Raw genomic sequence first — 21,146 nt, forward strand, 5'->3', positions numbered from 1 at the left:
CAAAACAATAAGAATGACATTCCAGTATTTGCTCAGTTTTGTACAAGCTAATATGCATTAGCATGCAGTGTCAAAAACAGACAATATCAGTGGTAGACTTGAGGTGTTGGACGTGGAGTGGTTAATGATGAAGTCCTAACTGTTTTCAGGCAAAATAATCCATTGGTTTGGTATCTGGTGGATTCAGAATTCAGTTTGGAAACGACTTCAATGCTTTTATAGCTACAGCACTGTCTTGAGAGGACATCCACGTCATCAGTTTTGAGAAAAGCTGTAAATCTATATTTAACATTTAAACCATTTGTATGAAGGGTCGTGCACCAAAAAAAACGTACACTTTCAATACAAAAGTGCACTTGGCTTTGTATTTATAGTTGTTTTTCTTCTTTATATAAAACTATACATTCATTTTAACATTCACCCACTACAGTGCTGCACATTTGATGTTGGCACTATAATCACATATGAAATCAACGCAAGATTTGATGTCCAGCCCTGGTGTTTTTATACAGCAGTATCTTGTATGTCTGAAGTATATGTTGTAAACGCTACGAGGCTCCGCGCACAGAATATGATTATTGTTACTCAATACACTCTCCTGCCGTCTGTATGCACGTGTCCCACCCTGGGATGCATGCAGTGCACACAGTGTTTGGACGCACCCTCGGGCAGGTCAGCACACAAGCACTCATCAGTCCTGAACTGTTGACCACCAAGGTTCAGAACCAGGGTTGGGGTCAATTCCTGTTTTTTCAATTCCATTTTGAAATCAATTCCCACTTCCAATTCCCAGGACATTATAATCACTTCCAATTCCTTCAAAGGAACTGGAATTGGAATTAGAAATGGAATTGATAATTGATTTTAAAAAGGAATTGGAATTAAGCCCAACCCTGTTTAACTGTAGGACTATGTTTTGATGATGTTCTCCATTCACCTCCCTCCAGTCAAGACCTGCAGGATTGATGAGGGTGTGAGAGCCTATGTCCTGACCTGGCTGCACCCAAACACATCTATGCTGTAGGCTTCTGGACAGGTGTGCGCAAATACATTGAGAATTGTTTTATGGCAGTTCTCTAAGGTAAAACTATAAGAAACAAATTCAAGCAGACAACTGTTTTCTTGTGTACCAATTAGGAATTGTATATAGTAATCTTCCTGCCTAATCTAATTTCCATTTTCTCTTTATTCCCATTTCTTTTTTTTCTCTGGAATATCACTCCATTAACAGGATGTTCACCCCCAGCTCTCACACCTCTAACCCTTTAATACTATTTTAAGGTGTTTGATTTAAAAATACCACCAAATCCAGTGCTTAATTAGAACGGTGAAGGCAGCACTATTGTAATGGAGTGTTTTGAAGTTGCGTATGGTTATTTTCTGTGCAATCAATCTGCCAGTAGTATTTACAATTCACCCTTCAGGGCATGTTTCCCTGAAAGCCAACATTGTACAAGAAAACAAAATAGTGACCGTACTCACTGTCTCTCATCCACTGTGCGCTGGTACATCATCTTCTCATTGCCGGGAGATGGAATAAAGAACACCACACCTTGTAACTGAATGAATTTATTTGTTTTGCACTGAAGTTGCTCACAGTTATATTACAAGGGGATACATTGTATTTTGTTCCTGTTAAATAACAATGAATTGTTTGATCCTGTTTTTTTTTTCAAAGTACAAAATAGGAAGGATAACAATAGGTATTGCTTTATTTCTTTTTTATTTAATTCGCTCCTTCCTTTCATGTTCCACCTGGGTTTGTATTTTATATATGTATGTATTTATATATATAACAATCTTTTTTTTAATCCAAGCCTTTCTTTTAGAGGTACAGTGTAAAGGAAGCATTTTAAAATTTGTGCACGAGAGAAAGAAAGATATAGGAAGAGTGACACAGAAAAAGAAAGGGGGGCGGAAGACAAAGAAAGAAAGAAAGGAGTAAGGAAAAGGAGACGGAGCATTATGAAACAATTACAGCAACACCATGCAAAGAAAAGGTCATGTTCCACATGCAGAAGGTAATACAAGATAAGTCAGAGCACAGGAATCCCCTTTTATTCTGGAAGGTCAAAGGTCATTGTCCAAATGAATCTATTTACATGTAGTTCAAGGTTGTTGTTTTTTTGTATTTTGTATTTTTTTTTAACCTGTAGTACTGTACACACACAATGATATGAAACTAACAAATATCAATAGAAGGTAATCAATTCCGGACACAGAGGCTAGTCTACATTCTTAAAGTACTGGTAAATTATTATTTTAAACATATACTACAAGTTTTTTTTTTGTTCCTGAAGCCAGGAAAGAAAAAGAAATATCTCCATTGTTGTTCACATAGCTCTGATAAATTAACTTAAAAGTATATTTTTTTTTTTTTTTAAATTAACCTGCATTGACCCAACATAATATTTTATAACGTACAATCTCTCCCAACATGTATTTTATATAAATAATCAAGACTTGATAAATTAAGAAACAAAAAAAGGAAGATACAAAAATATCCACAATTATATATCTAAAAGTATACATCAGTATTTGTGGTAAACTCCCAGCCAACACGGCACAGTTGAAAAAGATTATCTTCGAAATGAAAAAAATTAAATAAAAAGAAATAAATCAAACCTAATAAACCCAAATATATATTATAGAATACCCTAAAAGGGTGAAATAAATAATTAAATAAATAATAATACAGGTGGGACACAATATCTGGCAACACAATGTTCAAACCTTCCCCTACAACTAAACAAAACGTCACTACTAGAGACAGTTTATACAGAAGAACCAGATCTGTACAACAAGGTGGATCATTCAATGTGTAATTTGGAATCCCCTGCCCTCCAAAGTTCAGTTTTCTGCAGCAATGGCATTTAAAGTCTGATAAAGTGTTTAAACCCAGAAGTTCATGGAGTCCTACATTTAAAAATGAAACAATCCAATCCAGCAGACGTCCAAGTTGGTGCTTTATTACCGATTCCTCTGTCCGTTTTGTTTTTGTAAACCCCTCAGTTCTCTGTGTCGTCGTGGACAAATGTTGTCTTAAGGCTCTTTGTTCCCAGTGGCCATCCCCGCTTCAAAACTCTGATTGGTCAGCGTAAAGAGCGGAGAGCAGGGGGCGGGGGGGCAATTGGGGTTTTCCTAGGGTGGGGTCAAAGGTCACTGGCTCCTTGGTTTGCTTACTTGCCTTGAAAAGGGCCTTCCGTCAACAAATATCCGCAGCACACAGCAGCTCGACCGGGGTTGGAACTTAATAACTTTTCTGGACAATTCCTGGCAGTGGAAACAAGTCAAGTCATCATAAAAGTTGAACAGAAGATACAAAAAATTAATAATGAAAAAATACTGGGGTAAAAATGCTGTTTGTGAAGGGGTGGGGTAAAAGGGGTGTGTGTCTGCATGTGCTACTTCTATTTTTAAATCTTTAATTTAGTTATATACACATACACAGTCATTCCGTCATACAAAAATTGTCTATAGACATTTTTATAACGAAGTAGTCTTATTTACATCTACTAGTACAAGCGACTAGCTTTCAATAAATAATTTATTGATTATTTTTATTTATGTATTTATTTTTTATGGTGAATCCTGTGTCCCAATAGATGCCACCATCTTTGCCTTGTCTTTGCCTGTCGGGCATTTAGAGCCAAAGTCATTAGCATCGGGTTCATGTCTCTTGCTGTTAGGGCCATGCTTGGTGGGAGTACCAGGCTGGTGGGCAACCTGCCCGTTCTTCTCGTCTGAAAAAAGTTGTTTAATTACATCAAAGAAGTTACTCAATGGGCTGCCTAGGTACACAAACAGAAAAAAGAAAGAAGAAAGAGAGAGAGAACAAACAAACAAATGAACAATGGGGTTCACGAGAAGAGAAGTGGCACACGAGACCCAGAGCCACGGAGTGAACCAGATGAGGTTGGAGACGTGGGGGGATGGAGTGTTTGGGTTGATTTTGGGAACGAAAAGAAGGGGGAGGGTGACTTTGAAGAATCACCATAAACTTGTGTGTTTAACTTTAAACCCTGGTGTTGGCAACATAACAGGAAGCATTATTATTAAAAGCCAAATGGTGTCTTTATAAGCTTACCAATGTTGATATCTAGGTAAATTCGTTTCCCTAATTTCCTAGTTTTTTGGGGAGCTATTGAAGTTGGTAAAAGTGGTGCTTTATATTAGTAGTTAGCTAATCAAATTAGTTCGAAATTACCAAAAATCTTTAACTCAAAATGAACAATAATAATGCCAATTATATAAACATGAATATTTTAAATGGACAGATGGTGTTGTAGCCCAAAAATGTTGAAGTTAATCTAACTAGCCTTTTTTAGGTTAACTGTCAAATCCATCGAGTACTTAAAAGGTTACAAAGACTCAAATATAATGCGTAGATGTTCTTTAACTGGCTTAGGGGTAACAAATTGTTAATGAAACCAGAAAGAAAGCTGAAAACACTCATTTTCATGGTGATGCCTTGACCCTTGGAAGCCAAATAGTAGAAATAGTGCTATAATTTGAAGTGGCTTTGGAGTCTCTTTCTACTTGAATGGAATTAGTAGACAGAAAGAATGGAAGAGAGCGCTGAAAAATGCTGGTAGGGTGAAACCTAAGGGCCTTTCAGTTATTCAGCAGTTTTTTTGCCTAAGCATTACTTGGTCAACTAGACCCACCTACAGGAAAAAAGATTGGAAAAGAGTTGGCAGGGATCATGGGAAATATAGTTCTGCCTCCTTTAACCCCTCGACTGCTGTTGCCACACAAACTACACAGGTCATGCATGTAACCTAGCTTTTGCCGTGATCTTATGGCCTGGAATTGTCCTGTATTAAATATGTTTGTTCAATCTGGAGCTGCAGTATTGATGCAATACCAGTCATTCTCTACTATAGAGGTACCAAAAGAGTGACAAAATGTCTGCCCAAAGTAACATGCAAACAGTGTTAATTGAGGAAATAATAACATTTTGGATTACAATATACCATGGACAGTAAGAAAACCAATGCATACAATGGTGAGAATTCTTTTAATATGCCTTCTAGTTATGAATGCATCACACACCATAAAAACGCACATTTGACTAAATATAAACTGCTTTTTAACAATTTAAAAGATACCAATTCTACTAGGTGTGTTTGTTGTAATTTATCTTCTCTTAACTTGATTTAAAGACCGTTTCATTCTCCAAAGAAATAGATAGATAAATAAATATGTCTAAATGTTACATTGGACAGACTTATTTTTATACTTCTAAAAGCGGAGAATAAAGTATACATATTTTACAAGGTCAAATCATCTGTCAATAAAGACCACTTTGCATTTAAACATTCCTTTGATGTTCTTGTGAAATATATTTTACACTGGTCCAGCAGTCAAGGGGATAATTAAAGAACTTTATTTAACATTGGAAAACCACTAGAATTGTTTTTTTCCTTTCTTAACGTCAGCTTAACTGACTGATGTAGCACTCAATCTCCTGAATTATGGGGGCACAGTCTGGTCTCGAGAGTCTGGTGTGATCTTTTCTACAGCTGAGTAACTGAAGGTTGTCCTTGGTACTCCCTTCCTTACAGTGGATGATGTTGGAAAATCTTAATTTTATTTATTTATTAATCATCTTGAATGGATTTTAATAGAATGTCATGCCACACACATTTCAGCATGGAATCTAATTTGGACTCTCTTGCATCTTTCAAGCTTTCTTGCATACATCAGCATAGGTAACAGCTTGCAACAGACACTTACGCAGCTACACATTGCATGTATCTACTGGGGAAACAACTATAGCATAGCACAAGTGGTAGGTAATCTCTGAGTTGATGCAGCCAACATTTTCTAATACAACTACATCGTTGTAGTGCAAGCATAGGTAGAATACAGCTGTATTAACACCCAGGACCCACAAGTAAATCATAACTACACCTTCCCATTCTTTACTAACAGGCTTAGGAAAGACTCCCCTCTGAGAAAATGTGGCTTTGGGAACATCATGTCTGAAATCAAAACTCTGCATTGCACCAGAATATTCTTCTACTTATCTCTCACAAATGGATTGGTAAGGTCAGCTTTAGCAGGTATTGCCAATGACTTCTGCTAAGCTTTGGCAAAAAAGTAAGCTTTTGATTAAATCAGACATATCTGTTTAAATAAACCCAGGTATGACTAGTTAGTTCTGGATTTAGCAGGGTGCCTCATTTCAGAATTTCTCACACAGTTAATCTGTGGTAGTGACATCATCATTAATAACTGCTGAGGAAATATTTCAAAGCTACATTTGCGGTCTTGCTCCCCACAAAGATTGTATACACAGTACGTATGGGATAAGACATGACAGGGCGTGCGTTGTGTTGCATTAGCATACAGCTGTAGCTAGGTTCAACCAACAAAGCCATATGTTAATGCAACACAACGCACAAGCCCTGGAGTGTGTTATCCCGCTTATAAAACGGATACAATTGAAAATAAATAAATAAATTCTTCAAAAAAAATAAACAATTTTATTATATATCCTTCCACTTAGGCGAAAAAATAATCCCTCAAACAAGGTTAGGCTATATTTTGTTGTATACATTAACTAGAGGTTTTCAACGTTTCCATTTATTGTAATTAATTAAAATGAATGAAGTCTCCGTGCTGGTCTCAATCGCTCCGTAAACAGAGCTGACATAACCCACAATGTTAGCCTTGTTAGTGACCAAGCACTTAAATGCCCAGCATGTATTTTTGTTGATAATGAAAAGATACAGAAAAGGAGGCAAAGACAAAGTTCACTATCCAGGCCTTACTACCACTGACCTGGAGAAGCTGATACACAAATAGATTACTGGCATTTTTAAATGCTTGGTCATTAACAGGCTATCATTGCGGTTTGTGTCAGCACTGTTTACGGAGCGATTAAGACCAGCACGGAGGCTAACATAACAAAGCTAGAAATTGCGTACTCTTGACCAGCCGAATTACGCACTGAAGCATAGAATTCTCATAACAGACCGTTTACATTTCAAGACAAACTGTTTTTAAGTCAATTTTTTATGTTTCATCCAATCAATAAAAACACCAGCTGTGGAAGCATTTTTGTTTTCTTCGATTTCATTAAGTTGTTGACTTGTTAGATCTTTGTGTCTCTTGCTTTTTTTTTGTTTGTTTTTTAACAGAGGTTTTGCTTCTAGCCACTTGTCTACTGTCATGCCTTCGAAAAGATCAAATGTGACAAAAGGAATGTCACCCATTTTTAAAAACCTTAAAAAGTCCTCTCAACAATGTGTATATTTATTGCAAGTTTAATATGTTGTGCATTGTAATATATTATAAAATGGGTTGGGAGGTGTCTGTGTCCTGATTGGATGCTAGGCAGTCCAAGCCATTGAATTATTACAGTACAACCAACGGGTAAAAAGTCCCAGCAGCTAAAACTGAGGAAAATAATAAAACCGTGAGTACTACAAGACACCTCTTTCACAGTACTGCTGAAATTAATACAATTGAAGCCAATAAAGAAGAGAGGAATACTAAAAAAGTAACCGCTTGGGCCGTGTCAGTTTTAAATGATTGGTCAGCACAAAAAAAAATATGGACTGGAAAACTGCACCTAAGACTGAAATAATAAAACACAGTTTTAAGAAGTTTCTTTGCTGTTAGCAGCTACACAAGCTTGCGAGCTGGCCTGAATCTTTTTTTTATTTTAAATTCTCCCACAGTTTCAGATACCCACATTAAAACAGCATCTTCATTTCTGTCCTGAAAATTGACATGTGACAACAAAAAGACAAGTCACAACATCACCCTGCTGTATCTCAAACAGACTTAAACAAACTTAAGACATTGGTAGTCAGAACACAGATATCTCCCAACCCTTTTTTTAAGTTAGTTTAAGAAGCTACTGGGCACCAGCTGAGAAAGACAGGAAGTCCTGGAGTTACATCCTCTCTGCAGTACCGTCGTCAGCTCGTAAACAAAAGGTAGAAACAAACTCACCAAACAGTGCTACCTACTGCACAATCTGTCCAACTGTGTAACCAGCCATTTAATTCAGAAAATGACATTTCCTGTTACAATCAACTTCATGAGACAAATACTGAAAATATTCTGAGAATTTATTTAGCACAACCAACACCCTGTCGTGTCTTATTGCTTACTAACTGCACGGTAAAAAAAAAAAAAAAAAAATCCTCAACAGCCAATCAGATTGCAGCATCCAAACATTCAGTTTAATCAAAGGCTTTAAAACATTCAGTTTAATAAAAGGCTTTATCCACTGCTAGCAATGATATAGACAGCTAATATGGTACTTGTCAAGGTATGCAAGGTTTTGTGTTTACAATTTAAATAGCTATGTTAATAATTTAAAGGAAAACAGTAAAATGTGTGTGTGAGAACATCTAGAATACCAAACAAATTGAGCATAGATCATAGAAGAAACACTATTAAAGGTAAATATTTTAAAAGCTTTTCTATTCATGGAAGGTGGTAATAATAATAATAATAATAATAACAATAATAATAATAATAATAATAATAATAATAATAATAATAATAATAAAGCTGCCTGTCATGTTCTGGTATACAGTATATATTTGGACAGATCTGTCTTTCCAATAGTGATGATTCACTCCAGACCACTGGAGCGACTTTTCAGTGACCTTGGTCAAATTAATCCAGGTAAACCATGCTTTAAAACCCTGCTAGTTGCACCATGCTGTCAAGAGGATAAATTGTTTTTTTGAGAAAGACACAGCGATAACCAGCTATCTTTTTTTTAAAGCTGGGGAAGACTTGAAAGGCACTAAAAGCGAAATGAGTGCAATCTTGAATCAGCTTCTCATTATGTGTCTAAATGAACCAAGCGCAAGACAGTATAAAAAACACAGAGAACCCCAGCCTTCCGGCAGCGACTATGGAAAAAGATTACATACAAAACACTCAAAAGCATCAAAAACCTCGACCGGGGTTGGAATTTAACAACTTTTCTGGACAATTCCTGGCAGTGGAAGCAAGTCAAGTCATCATAAAAGGAGAACAGAAGAAATAATGAAAATATACTGTTTGGGAAGGCATGAGTTCATTATGAGTTAATGAGTTCATTATACATTATGTAAGGAATGTTTGCCAGGAGCCTTGTTTCAAACCAGTTGATGACAAATTCAAAAACAAAAAAAAACTTAAAAAAATAACAACTACATGAGAGACCTGTGCCACTCGAAGACACTGTAATGAGGCGATGATAAAACAAAAGCATTACTGCAGTATTTGCTTGAATGTAAAGATAATAGCAATACAAAAAAAAGAACCTTGCTTCTTAATTTTTTGAATCGCACAATCATTTGAAAATCAGCCTCACAAAATGTCCATATTTTAAAATAAATAATTCCCTGCACTGTACTGTGAACCAAGCGCAAGACAGTGGGCAGCAGTGTGGAGTAGTGGTTAGGGCTGTGGACTCTTGACCGGAGGGTTGTGGGTTCAATCCCCAGTGGGGGACACTGCTGTTGTACCCTTGAGCAAGGTACTTTACCTAGATTGCTCCAGTAAAAACCCAACTGTATAAATGGGTAATTGTATGTAAAAATAATGTGATATCTGTATAATGTGAAATAATGTATAATGTGATATCTTGTAACAATTGTAAGTCGCCCTGGATAAGGGCGTCTGCTAAGAAATAAATAATAATAATAATAATAATAATAATAATAATAATAATAATAATACTGTACCCTGAAACTTAAACGATAGCCAATGGCTACCTGCATAAATCCTAGATCCCCTCCTTCAGAAGGTTACAACAATTATGGCCAGTCTCTTCTGTTGTGACAGTTTGTGGGAGATGATGGGTTAAGAGTGTTAGACATGCTTTAATGTTTCTTATCTATAACCTCCTCTCCGTTACAAGACAAGGAGATGAACACATTAGCAACATGCCCCTGCAAGTGCCCTTAAAGGAAGCGTATATTATGCTGTATGAATTAATCATACAAATCTCATAAAACCAGTCAGTCAGTCAGCATCAAGGTCCATGTCTGGATGATTTTCATGCATCAAGAGTAAACAAAAGCACAGGCAGTCAAATTCAGAAGACATGCAGAAACTAAATTACAGGTTTCCTGGTATGTTCCTTACTTAACTTTTCAGTTTGGTTCACTTTTGTGCTTTGTGGCCCGTTATACTGTATTTATAAGCCTTTTACGAATTCTTAATAGTCTGTTATTTATGCACATTGCAGACATCACACGGATTACTTGAACATAACAGGAGCCCAGGCAAAGAAGAACTGTCTACATGCGCAGGACTTGTAAACAGTGCTTTGTGACAATAGTATCATGCAAACAGATATACCCTTACTGTCAGAAATTCTGGCGGGGCTTCCACAGATATATTTGTTTCAGTGGATTCTAGTCATCAAAAAAAGCTAATGCATTGAAGTACAATAAAAACAAGCGTTTAAAATGTACTTAAGTTAATCATTTCTAACACTCTACTGTTACTTTTACATAACTTCTATGCAGATAAGGGCACAACATTTGAGAGATTGCTCTACGTTTAATTATCCAATTGAACCAAAAATAAGTCAAATGGCGCACACTGCTGCCCAACTACAAGATAGTTAATTAAGTTTTAAAATCCTAGGAATTTTACCAGCACTGTCCGCCCAGTCACCCAGGCCAGTCTGATGACTTCAGACCTATTAAAATGCAGGAGCGATAACCTGAAATCCAACTCTGCAGAATGGATTTCCATGAACAGTAAATCACAAATTGATGCACAGATGTTTTCCAAGAAAATACATGCGCCTGTCTCTGTTAATTCCTGTAACATCAAATAAGCAGATGTGCACTTATGCATGGCGAAGCCAGAGACTCTCAAACGCTGCATAATGATCAGCTTCTCTTGTAAAACCACGCAACTGTTATTTATATCCGTACGTGTGCAAGTTTCCTGTTCTAGCGCCTTGCAAGAATTTGTCTTCAAATCAAGTGTTACCTTAGGTAAGCCAATCCATGAAACTAGGTGATAGAACTCCAAGGATTCCATGAACCAGTAATCGCCAATCATGTGGAAAAGAACCTCAACAAGAAAGACGCTGTCAACTGCACTGAAATATATCTGACAGAATGCCCAGATTTGTACTAATTTAATATTTGACCATCTGTGTGGAAACAGGAATCTCCTGCACAATAAGTCAATCTGCTTTACAAGAACATTTTATTGTGAAGCTGGAATGGCTTTCTTAACCCTTTCAGACTCTTAAGAGGCTGCCCTTCCAGCTGGATAATGTTTCTTGTTTAAGGGTTTTTAAAGCCTGTTTGCATTCAAGGGATATTTAACAGGTTCCTGTTGAAACATGTACGCCTTACATCTAAACTTGGAAAATAAACTAAATTGCATCCTGTCTGATACGTCTCCACTGTTAAAAAACCCTGCTGGAGTATAAATATTAAAAAAAAACAAAAAAACACAAACAGGAAAAAGGAAGATAACTTTCTCCCTACCTACCATCCACCAGGATTCAACTCCAGCCCTTTATATAAATTGTTGGATGCATGCATGCATGAGGAAAAACTAGAAACATTTGCCCCATTCCAGTCAGTTTCTGTGATATTCTAAGAAGTACTGTTTCATTATTATTCCTTGAAGTGCCTATTTTCACCTCCTGCTGGCTTACCAAATGTGTACAGTGTCTTTAATGGATTCAAAGGCAGAACTGAAGAAAGCCCTCTTAGCAAAAGTATGTTAGGACTTGGAATAAGATTTAAATAATAATAATAATAATAATAATAATAATAATAATAATAATAACATCCCTTGTTCACCTGGTAGAGTTAACAGTGCCATGGGAGGATGCTGTAGGTGAGGCATATGAGAGGAAGAATGCTCAACTAGCCACTGAAGCGGAACAGCGAGGATGGAGAGTCCGGGTTTACCCAGTGGAGGTGGGTTGTCGAGGATTTGTGGCACACTCTACAACCCGGTTTCTCAGAGACGTCGGATTCAGTGGCCAAGAGTTGCGTCGCACAGTGAAGAACTTATCTAAAGCAGCAGAGAGGAGCAGCAACTGGCTGTGGTTGAGACGGAAAGATTCTAGCTGGGGATCTCAAGCACAATAGAAAGAAAGAAACGCTGATGTACGGGTAAGTAAGCTGGGCTGAGTTGAGTTGGGGATGGAGGGGGGTGATGCTGGGTCGCCAGAATCACCGTCGAGCCCTCTTGAGGTGTCGTGGGCTAGTCGACGAAACACAGAGGATGGAAGGTGCCCACTTGAAGACCCCAGAGATGTACCCTACTTAGCTCAGTCCAGACGGTTGTCATGCTGATGCGCTGGGGAGGCCGCACTGTGGTTGATCCCCGGAGCAAGCATCGCAGCCGTTGTTTGTGCTGATGCGCTAGAGAGGCAATAAGCTGATCCCTGGAGCCAGGATTACACTTCAGCCATCAACACCAGACAGAAGGATAGCTACATCATTATATGGAAGGAAGCGCAAATGGATGGAGACACAGATGGATCACATTAGTTTACTGTAAAGCTACGTCTTAGTTGGTGCTTATCTTGGCGAGAGCCGAGTTCAAAATCAGCATGAAGTTTTAACATCTACTCTTGTGTAATGGAAATTATTATTATTATTATTATTATTATTATTATTATTATTATTATTATTATTATTATTATTATTATCTTCTAACAAAACTGAAACCTCCTTCTAGATTCTGAACCTTTACTAAGGTAATAAATAATAATAAATGCCAGCCACGTACCAGGCTATATTTAAATAAATGCATGTGGGAAGATACATATTGTTTAATAAATGACAAAAGAAAATATGGTTAAAAAACAACAGAACAGTAAGAGCGAGGCTCGTCTTGGAAACAGATGCCCTGGTTTGAATGGTTCTTGCCACAGTGGCCTAATGAAAACAGGTATGTTTAGCACACCCCTGACACCAGGCAGAGCAGACGCATTCTTCAGCATAATTAGAGAATTGGTTTGTGTACAGACTTGCCTTCTTGAACTCTCACAAGCTTTAACTGGTGACAGATTCTTCCAAGTAAAAACTCTTGTGTTTTGTTTCAATATGCTTAAAACTCCACCATATGCTTGACATTCTGCCATTTTCACTGCACAGACTAATGCTCCATTCTGTCATACTAGTCACAGGCTGACTGCCGAAAGAAATGACACTCATTCTATTGCATTAACAGGAAGGGTTAAGAGAAAAGATTAAGCTGAAGTGATGTAATGAAGGGTTTGGCACAGTCCCTAGGATTAACTGGGCATGCAAAGCTTTTAGACTAATGAAACCCAGTTACCAAACTGGCCGTACTGAATAGGGGTTTCAATCTCACAACAGCACAGAGCAGTATGCACCTTACCCAATAAGGCTCTACTAAATTCCGGGTGTGCAATACATTTCCAAGGAGTCTGCTAATTAGCACTCTCCCTATTGATATGCTTTCTTTGTGTCCAAACAACCTTTGACAAGTAGGTTATTGATTCGTCCATTGAAAAAGGCTCTGTGGCTTCAGGATTATCGGATACAGAGCAATACAATTGAAATAGTTCAGCTTCTTCATCCCCAATATTAATCAATGGAAACCCTAGGCAAACTGGGATGACATACCATTCCGAGGCTTACAGCAATAATAAAACAGTCTGTCTGTTAGTGATGAACTTGAATGTTATAATATATCAAATAGCAGTTTCTATGTGTTGCTGCATTTGGATATGTCCCTCTACATAAATCGCCACGTAATCTGAAAACATGTCTTAAACAGTACAGAATGATAAATCAAACACTCTCATACCATCCCTTCTGCAATACTAAATATTCTACTGACCGCCAGCACCCCGTTGTGATAATTGGCTGGCTGCAGGAACCTTGCTGTACTGGAATATGAAAACCACAGCTGCTCAAATTTACCTTCCCCAGGTGTCAGAAAGACTATAAGCTCTAGTACAGAGGCTTTTCTCAGTGCGATTAAAAAAGCTGATTTAAATCTCAAAAGCCTTTTGACAAAATGCAAGCAAATGTCTCCCATGAGTGTGCGGTCACTGAAGTGTATCAGTTGTGGGCTGATTGTCACTGGAATCGCGATAAGACAAATATAAAATGGTAATTCTGCGCTGTGCCCAGAGAGAGTATAAAATCACCCAAAATTAACTGCATTATATACAGTGGATCCCTAAAACAGCATCGTAATGTCCCTAAAAGCTTTATAGTCATTAATTAAAGACATGCAATGAGTAACTATAATGGTTAAGCATGACAAAGAAAGTTACTGCAGTCAATAAAGGTAAATATGTCAATTCAACCAAAAAGTCTGTTAAATCATTCAAATATTTTTCTATTTAAATTTAGAGAATGCAGTTTTGCTTGACAAACAGGCATTTCTTTCAAACTAACCAAGGGTTCTGCAATCATTTTTCTTTAAAGGATATTTCGACTGGAGGGCAGAAAATGATGACAGGAGCCTAGAGCTGAACAGCAGTAACAAGGGGAACGGAGATGATCTGCAGCTGTGCAAAGGAAATTGCCTCAAGGGACACAACACTGGACCCAATCTGTAAAGTAACCTCAAGAAAAGAGACCAGTTACTGATGCACTACAACCAGGTAGCTGTATAAAGACAAGAGAGCCTGATGAAACAGATTCAGGCTTTTTAGATTGTACTATCTTAGCTTTGTTATTTACGCTTGACTCTGCAACCTTTATATTATGTAGAATTAGGCTCATATGGGACTAATTTAGCTCAGAAAAGCCTGAAATGTTGTTTATGCTTTGAAATGGGTTAACCTGCGTTATGCACGGAGTGACTAATTCCAGCTCTTTACTATGCAGAACAGTGAATGTCGCAGGAGTAAGGAGGTGTATCAGTGTGTGCTCTTTCGACAGCTGAACTCTGACAGCCTTAGAACAACACTACCAACAGAATATCCCATTATGCACAAAACGAAACTCACCCACCTGTCAGAACAGGCCATGGTAGTAAACAATGAGTTTACAGGATAATTAGGCCAAGCACTGCGAAACATACGCACACTGGGCATCCTCAGAATTAGATGCAAATTACCGCAGGGATGAGTTCGGAGCTGGGAGGTGGGGGGGCGGATTTAGATCTAAAGGGACCCAAGCCTCTGAACAACCAGCGCAGTAAATAATAGAGAAGAAAGCTTAACCATGGGAGTTGCATTTTTATAAATAAAGAATTCTGCAACGACAGCTTAATTTCATGACACCTCTGATGTTGACAAATTACTGTACGGTTTGCCTGGTTTCCAAGGGAAGACGGGAGGGAAGAAAACATTCAGATTTTGCAATTATTTTAGGGCAGCCAAGTGTTTGGGGGCTTTGAAAAATAATTATTGAAAAATTATAATTAAAAAAAAAACAAGCAGACAGACATTTGACCATATAGAGAATGGTACTACCCTGAAACAATAATGATTTTCTATGCCTTCTTTTGTACCGCAGCTTTCTAGCTACACATCCAAAATTGATCTTTAACCATCAATGAACAAGCACTTTAATGCTTAGGAAACAGAAAGCGTAGTATCCATAATACTTTTGATGTAAAATAGTTAGTCTTCCTAGATTATAGATTTTAGGCCAACCCTTGGGACACAAAAGGTCTGTAATCCTCCTAAACCTTCACGAAACCTCATCACAAAACAATAATGAAAAATAAAATCATTATTCGATGTCTTCGCTTCCACACAATAATGACCTTAACGTTGGAAATTGCTAAGGATTATGGACCGGTCCGATATAATTACTTCCCAAACCAGACTGTAATCCTGGGTAATTCCTACTGTGTTAGGTCTAATCGCTTAAAGAACGAGATAATGACTGTAGATCTCTGGTTTCATTGCACAACGTGTTATAAATCATTAAGTGGAAATTCACTAAAAAAAAAAAAGAAAAAAACAGTATTCTCTCTCTTTCTGGCAATGATGACAAGTCAGGACTGCAGGTCCTGGAAATGCATCACATGACCACTATTTTCTAATAAGAGCCAGTGATGATCACTTGACGTCTTGACTTTTTCCTCCACTTAATGTGCTGGAGGTATGTAAATCTGCAAATCTGTATTATTAATGCTTAACTGAAACTATGATGTGCTGTAATTGAGTCTTTTGTCTGCTCAGCTATTGTAATGCAAAACCACGTACTGCTCGCCAGGGATCACCAGAATGAAGCAAGGACGAATTTCCACTCAACCAAGCTAATCCTGGTTCAGAGGGTGCTGTTAGCTCAGGTCTAGCAGGCTTCTTTGCTATATAGAAAAGAAAACTGAAATTCCTGTTTTTATAAATATTCTAGCGTGTACAACAACTAAAAAAAAACAAAAAAACAAAGAACGAGAAGGTCTTCAACACAAAAAACAATATGGAGATCAGTGGTAGTGTTGCTAAAGCCAATGATATTTAAGAAAATGTTTCTGTGACATGCACTTCATACATTTTAATTCATGTTGTTTGAGCTCCAAGTAACACAATCTACTTATGCTACACAGTACATGCCTGGCAGTGACCTGTGCCCACATCACACAGCAGTGACTGTGAACAGCTGTTTTATGCGTCAAACTCTTACCAGCCCAAAACAGCCCCCAGAGCGATGGCTGATTAAATACAGGAGTCTGCCAGGTCTCTGTCTGCTCAAGTGTATACTTTATCGGTATACATAATGTACATTATGTTAAGAGATGTTGACAACTGTAAAACAAATAGAACGATGCAGTACCAATGTTTGAACTCACACAGGTTTTAATATTTAAACACATAACTGTTACAGATTCTACTTTTCTACTGCTGTACACACACCTTTCACATAGAGCAGAATATACAGTGTACTGCGTATATATACAGTTCATATATATATATATATATATATATGCATATATATTGCATATTTAAATGCACACACATACAGTACACTAAACACACCGGTTTATAGATGTCAGGATAGACAGATTGATGGTTTAACTTAATTCTGTTAGATGCAAACATACAACATTCTATTAATATAGGTGATCATTGGACAGATGGATAAGCAGTCAGATTGTTCAGCCCTAGTATATCATGGCCTGGACTTGCACAGCTACTCTCTGCCCTATAGGTGCCAGCAGAGAGGGCCAGCGATTCATTTAGCCTCACATGCCCCTTGGAAGAGGGTTGCTTTCAGCTGCCAAGAACCAGCAAGTTGATTTAACAAGTCCGTATTCCCCCAACTGTGGATCCAGGATGAGCACAGTCCAACAGAGATCTCAAAGGGGCCTCACTTCACAGCCTAGTGATGCAGAACATTGTCTGTCTTTAGTTCACTCATTACTCTCAAGTGTTCATTCAGTGGGCCCTATTTGCAAAACCCTTGCTGTTGCTGATAACTTTTGTGGCTGTTTATTAAGTGGGTTTGGAGTTTATACTTGTGTTTGATGAACATTTTCTTTTCTATGTGATTTTGTTACAAGTTCTATTGTGGAAATCACATTAATCCTTCTCCAGACACAGTAACTCACAATATGCGGGCTAATGCACAAAAGTTACTCAGAAACACGTTCAAGTTAATCTAGGCTAAACTGCACGTTCTCTGCTAACCATATACTTACTGTTGCTACCTAAATCTACTACTGCTGTGCTGTCTTCTCTATCGTAACAGATTTATATTTTAAAATAACAATGATGGCTATGTACAGTTGGAGTACAGTAGCAAAAGGCCTTTTCAATAACCTCCATGCATGCATGTACAATTTAGAAGAACATATGTGGTTCTGTTGCCTGGTCTAAGACAGGACGCTGAACAATGTGTTCCTATGATGAGGTATACTTGTCTCTGAGATACCTGAAGAAAACCTCAGCAAAATCTGCATCTGCCCCAAGATATTGCTATATCCAAACAAACATCCGCCAATCTCAACAATGACAATACTGCAACATGAGCTGATTATAAAAAAGCAAATAAAGAACGCTCTGTATCACAGGAGTGAACATGCCAGGCAGTGCTGACGTGAAATGTAACAAACACCGATACACAATATATAAATAACCCACATTGCAGACCAGCAGCTTTCCTCTGGAAATATGTGTGGATAGACCATTAGAATCCCAACATGACAGATACTTTAGTGCATTAAGAAGGTGATTATGAATAGCTCTATAATTTGTCTTACTTTTTTGGGGGAGAGAGGTGATTGTTTTAATATTTTACCACTTTCCTAACTGCAGTCCCCTCTAGAATTCAGCTTACATAGCATGAATAACCATGTACTGTTGTTATATTGTAATAACAGACTGGTGCTGCTTTTCCATGGTAACTACTTTGTAACAACATGGTAAAGGGCTTGTAAACACAACATCTCGTAATCACACTGCATCACCCTGGTACAGGGCATTTACATGTACAGATTTATTTTACCAGGATAGGTCAATTGAGATTAAATTACACACTTAGTTGCCATGGAAGAGCATGCATTAAACATGGATATTTTTTATTTTTTTATTTTTTTAAATTTCGTCAATAACTGGGCACAGCTTTAATCACGCAACTGTGAAAGTGACCCTGATGAGCAGCCAGCTGGCTCCACAGACCATGCTAATAAGACACATGTTAAAAAAACAACACAGAGCCACTGCAACTGACTATGATGGCTTTCTTGTTTCCATCTTGTTTACACATAACTGTGTGTAATAGACTCCGGCTAATCTGTACCCCGGTAGTCCAATTGACCTATAACAAAAAAATAGGTCATGGATGTGCATGGCAATCCATCAGCAGATATTTCCAGAAGAAGCCCTGTCCACATGCATTCACGGCACTTGCAAAGTGTTGCGTGATGGTGTTGTTCACGTTGGCTAAGCTCTCTCATCAGTCTATCTTGCCCATAAACCACAGTGCTCTACAGTGTGACTCCGGTGCAGAGGGATGTGCGCAGGACGTGGGGGGTTATGAGGAAGTGGGAGAGCGGAGAGTGTAGAGGGAGGGGGTAAAGAGGAAGAAGGGCTCTTACCACATTTGGAAAGCCTGCCAGTCAGCAGCTCCATACAGTGGGTAGTGTCTGGATTGCAGGGGGAAACGTTAAGACATGCTGCCTCGGTTCTTTAGTAATTAAACAGCACCAAGTTAAATCAACTTCATGGGGGATGCTTACACAGCCTTCCTTCCAATACTCAAACAAAAAACATGTAGTGTGTATACGACCCCCAGCCATTCTCTTAGAAGTGGACGGTTTCATCCCATACGTGATTATGTAAGAAAAATGTATTTGTGTAACTGGTTAACCTCTTTTAATGTGCATGTCACTGATGATGTTCCCAACATACCCTACCATATTTGTTTGTACAGTTGTGGGGAGTCTAAAAGACTTCAGCTTTTGCACACATTTTATTTTTAATGGTGCAACAGTACATGTGTATTTATGCAAAAACACATTACATCGTATTGTATTTGACAGTAATTGTTACAGGTACTACTTTCTAAGAATGAACAATAGTGAGAATGAACCGTTGCTCTCAATACAATTCAAATATTTGTCAAGGTATGCTTTACATCTAAATCAACTAATGTTCTTTTCACATTAAAATACATTACAACTCCTATTTATTTCATTCTGGAGATACACAGTACAGGTGCTATTTTTTTTTTTTAATCAAACTCTTAACTAACAGAACTGTTGAAGAAAGGAAATACTTTTACTTGTTTTTTACAGAAAGGATCCTGATCTCACACATAGTAGAAAAGCCCTGGTTTCAGGAGGCTGAGTGGTTAACTCAGTTAGAGCCCCCTACTTGGGCAAGATGAAAAATGTCATTTTCGTTACCCCTCACAGAGCCCCTAAGTAAAGGGAATTATTATTATTATTTATTTCTTAGCAGAAATAATGTGAGCAGACAATGTGAGGTCTCCGACACCCGCTGCTCACAGGTGGCCTTCCATTTTCCCTGTCAACTTTATTTGAATGTATCCACACCAGATCTGCTCCACCCACAGGGGGCAACAGCAGGGGCTGTCAAATCATTACACTCAACTTTCAACCAAGGCCCTTCAGTAACAAAACCTAACATAATACCGCATTCTGAAAATCAATATGCTTCTGTCGCGTTTGTGTAGGAGATACTGCAGTTACTGAAAATCCCAAGACACACAAACCATTCTTATTGGAGATAATTTGTATGTATGTATGTATGTATGTATGTATGTATGTATGTATGTATGTATGTATGTATGTATGTTATGCATGTATGTATGTATGTATGTATGTATGTATGTATGTATGTATGTATGTATGTATGTACGTATGTGTCTAACAGTGCAAAAAGTCCCTTACCTGATAATAGAGCGAAACTGCTAAAATGCTACTTTTAGAAAACTGTAAGAACATTTTATAAATTACATAATTTAATTCTTTACACATTTTACAGGGCATTATAGTACAATGTGAGGACTTTTTCTTTTTACAATCAACACACCCATTTTTTCAATTCTGCCCTTTTTGCATTTGTGGATTTTTTTCCTCCAAACACTGTACATCTAAAAGAAAATCTGAAAACTGCAACCAAACATTTAAAAAAAAAAATGTTGCTCACATTGTTCCAACAAGACTGTCTTCCCCCTCTGTCACACTTCGATTGATTTTTTGACGGAAGGCATTTTGACTGAAGTTGATTGCAATTAGTGCTGCACAAATGCATTTGCAATGCCTCATTGCAGTAAATTTAAATACTTGCAGTAACTATGCACTACAAATTGAATTCGGTATAAATCAATATGCAAAAACTAAACATTCAAAATAAACATTCCAATTACAAATGGGCTGCCAACCCACACAGCAACTAACACAGTCAGTGATGGAAGAAGAAATGATGTGAACTCCTGCCTAGAAAGAGAGGCAAGACCTCCATGGAATGAAGTGGAGTAATGGATATGAATAGGTCAGCCTAATACCAGAACATTCATAATAGTAGTAAAATATATGTATCTAAATGACACAGTAAGGATTACATATTAGATATTTTACAGTAATTGTTGTAGAAGGAAAGTCTTCTATTCTACAAACTATGAAAGTGTGGAATTACAGCTGTGTTGTGCGATGCTTGGGTCAAGGATAGGGAAATCTTGTCCTTTTTTTTTCAATACTTTGTCAAGATGTGTTACTGTACTAAAATGATCAGT

General features: G+C 37.7%; 1 protein-coding gene across 19 annotated transcripts in view; it reads right to left on the reverse strand.

Moving 5' to 3' along the window:
* LOC117431964 (serine/threonine-protein kinase BRSK2-like) overlaps window positions 1-21,146 on the reverse strand; it is a 213,987-nt gene that overhangs the window by 296 nt on the left and 192,545 nt on the right. For 2 of the 19 annotated variants that reach the window (XM_059001925.1, XM_059001923.1), the window contains 2 exons: window positions 18,985-19,032; window positions 1,496-3,791 (listed from right to left, as the gene is read on the reverse strand). The exons of 1 other annotated variant lie outside the window; for it this stretch is intronic. In XM_059001925.1, the coding sequence (XP_058857908.1) occupies window positions 3,580-3,791; window positions 18,985-19,032 (260 nt within the window). In that variant the 3' untranslated portion in view covers window positions 1,496-3,579. Of the gene's footprint in view, window positions 1-1,490; window positions 8,972-15,077; window positions 17,268-18,984; window positions 19,033-21,146 lie in introns of those variants that run through there. 16 more of the 19 variants (XM_059001926.1, XM_059001924.1, XM_059001916.1 and 13 more) reach the window with 12 other exon arrangements.

Source organism: Acipenser ruthenus, chromosome 27 (genome assembly GCF_902713425.1).
Source record: "Acipenser ruthenus chromosome 27, fAciRut3.2 maternal haplotype, whole genome shotgun sequence".
In the NCBI taxonomy this organism is placed as follows: domain Eukaryota; kingdom Metazoa; phylum Chordata; class Actinopteri; order Acipenseriformes; family Acipenseridae; genus Acipenser; species Acipenser ruthenus.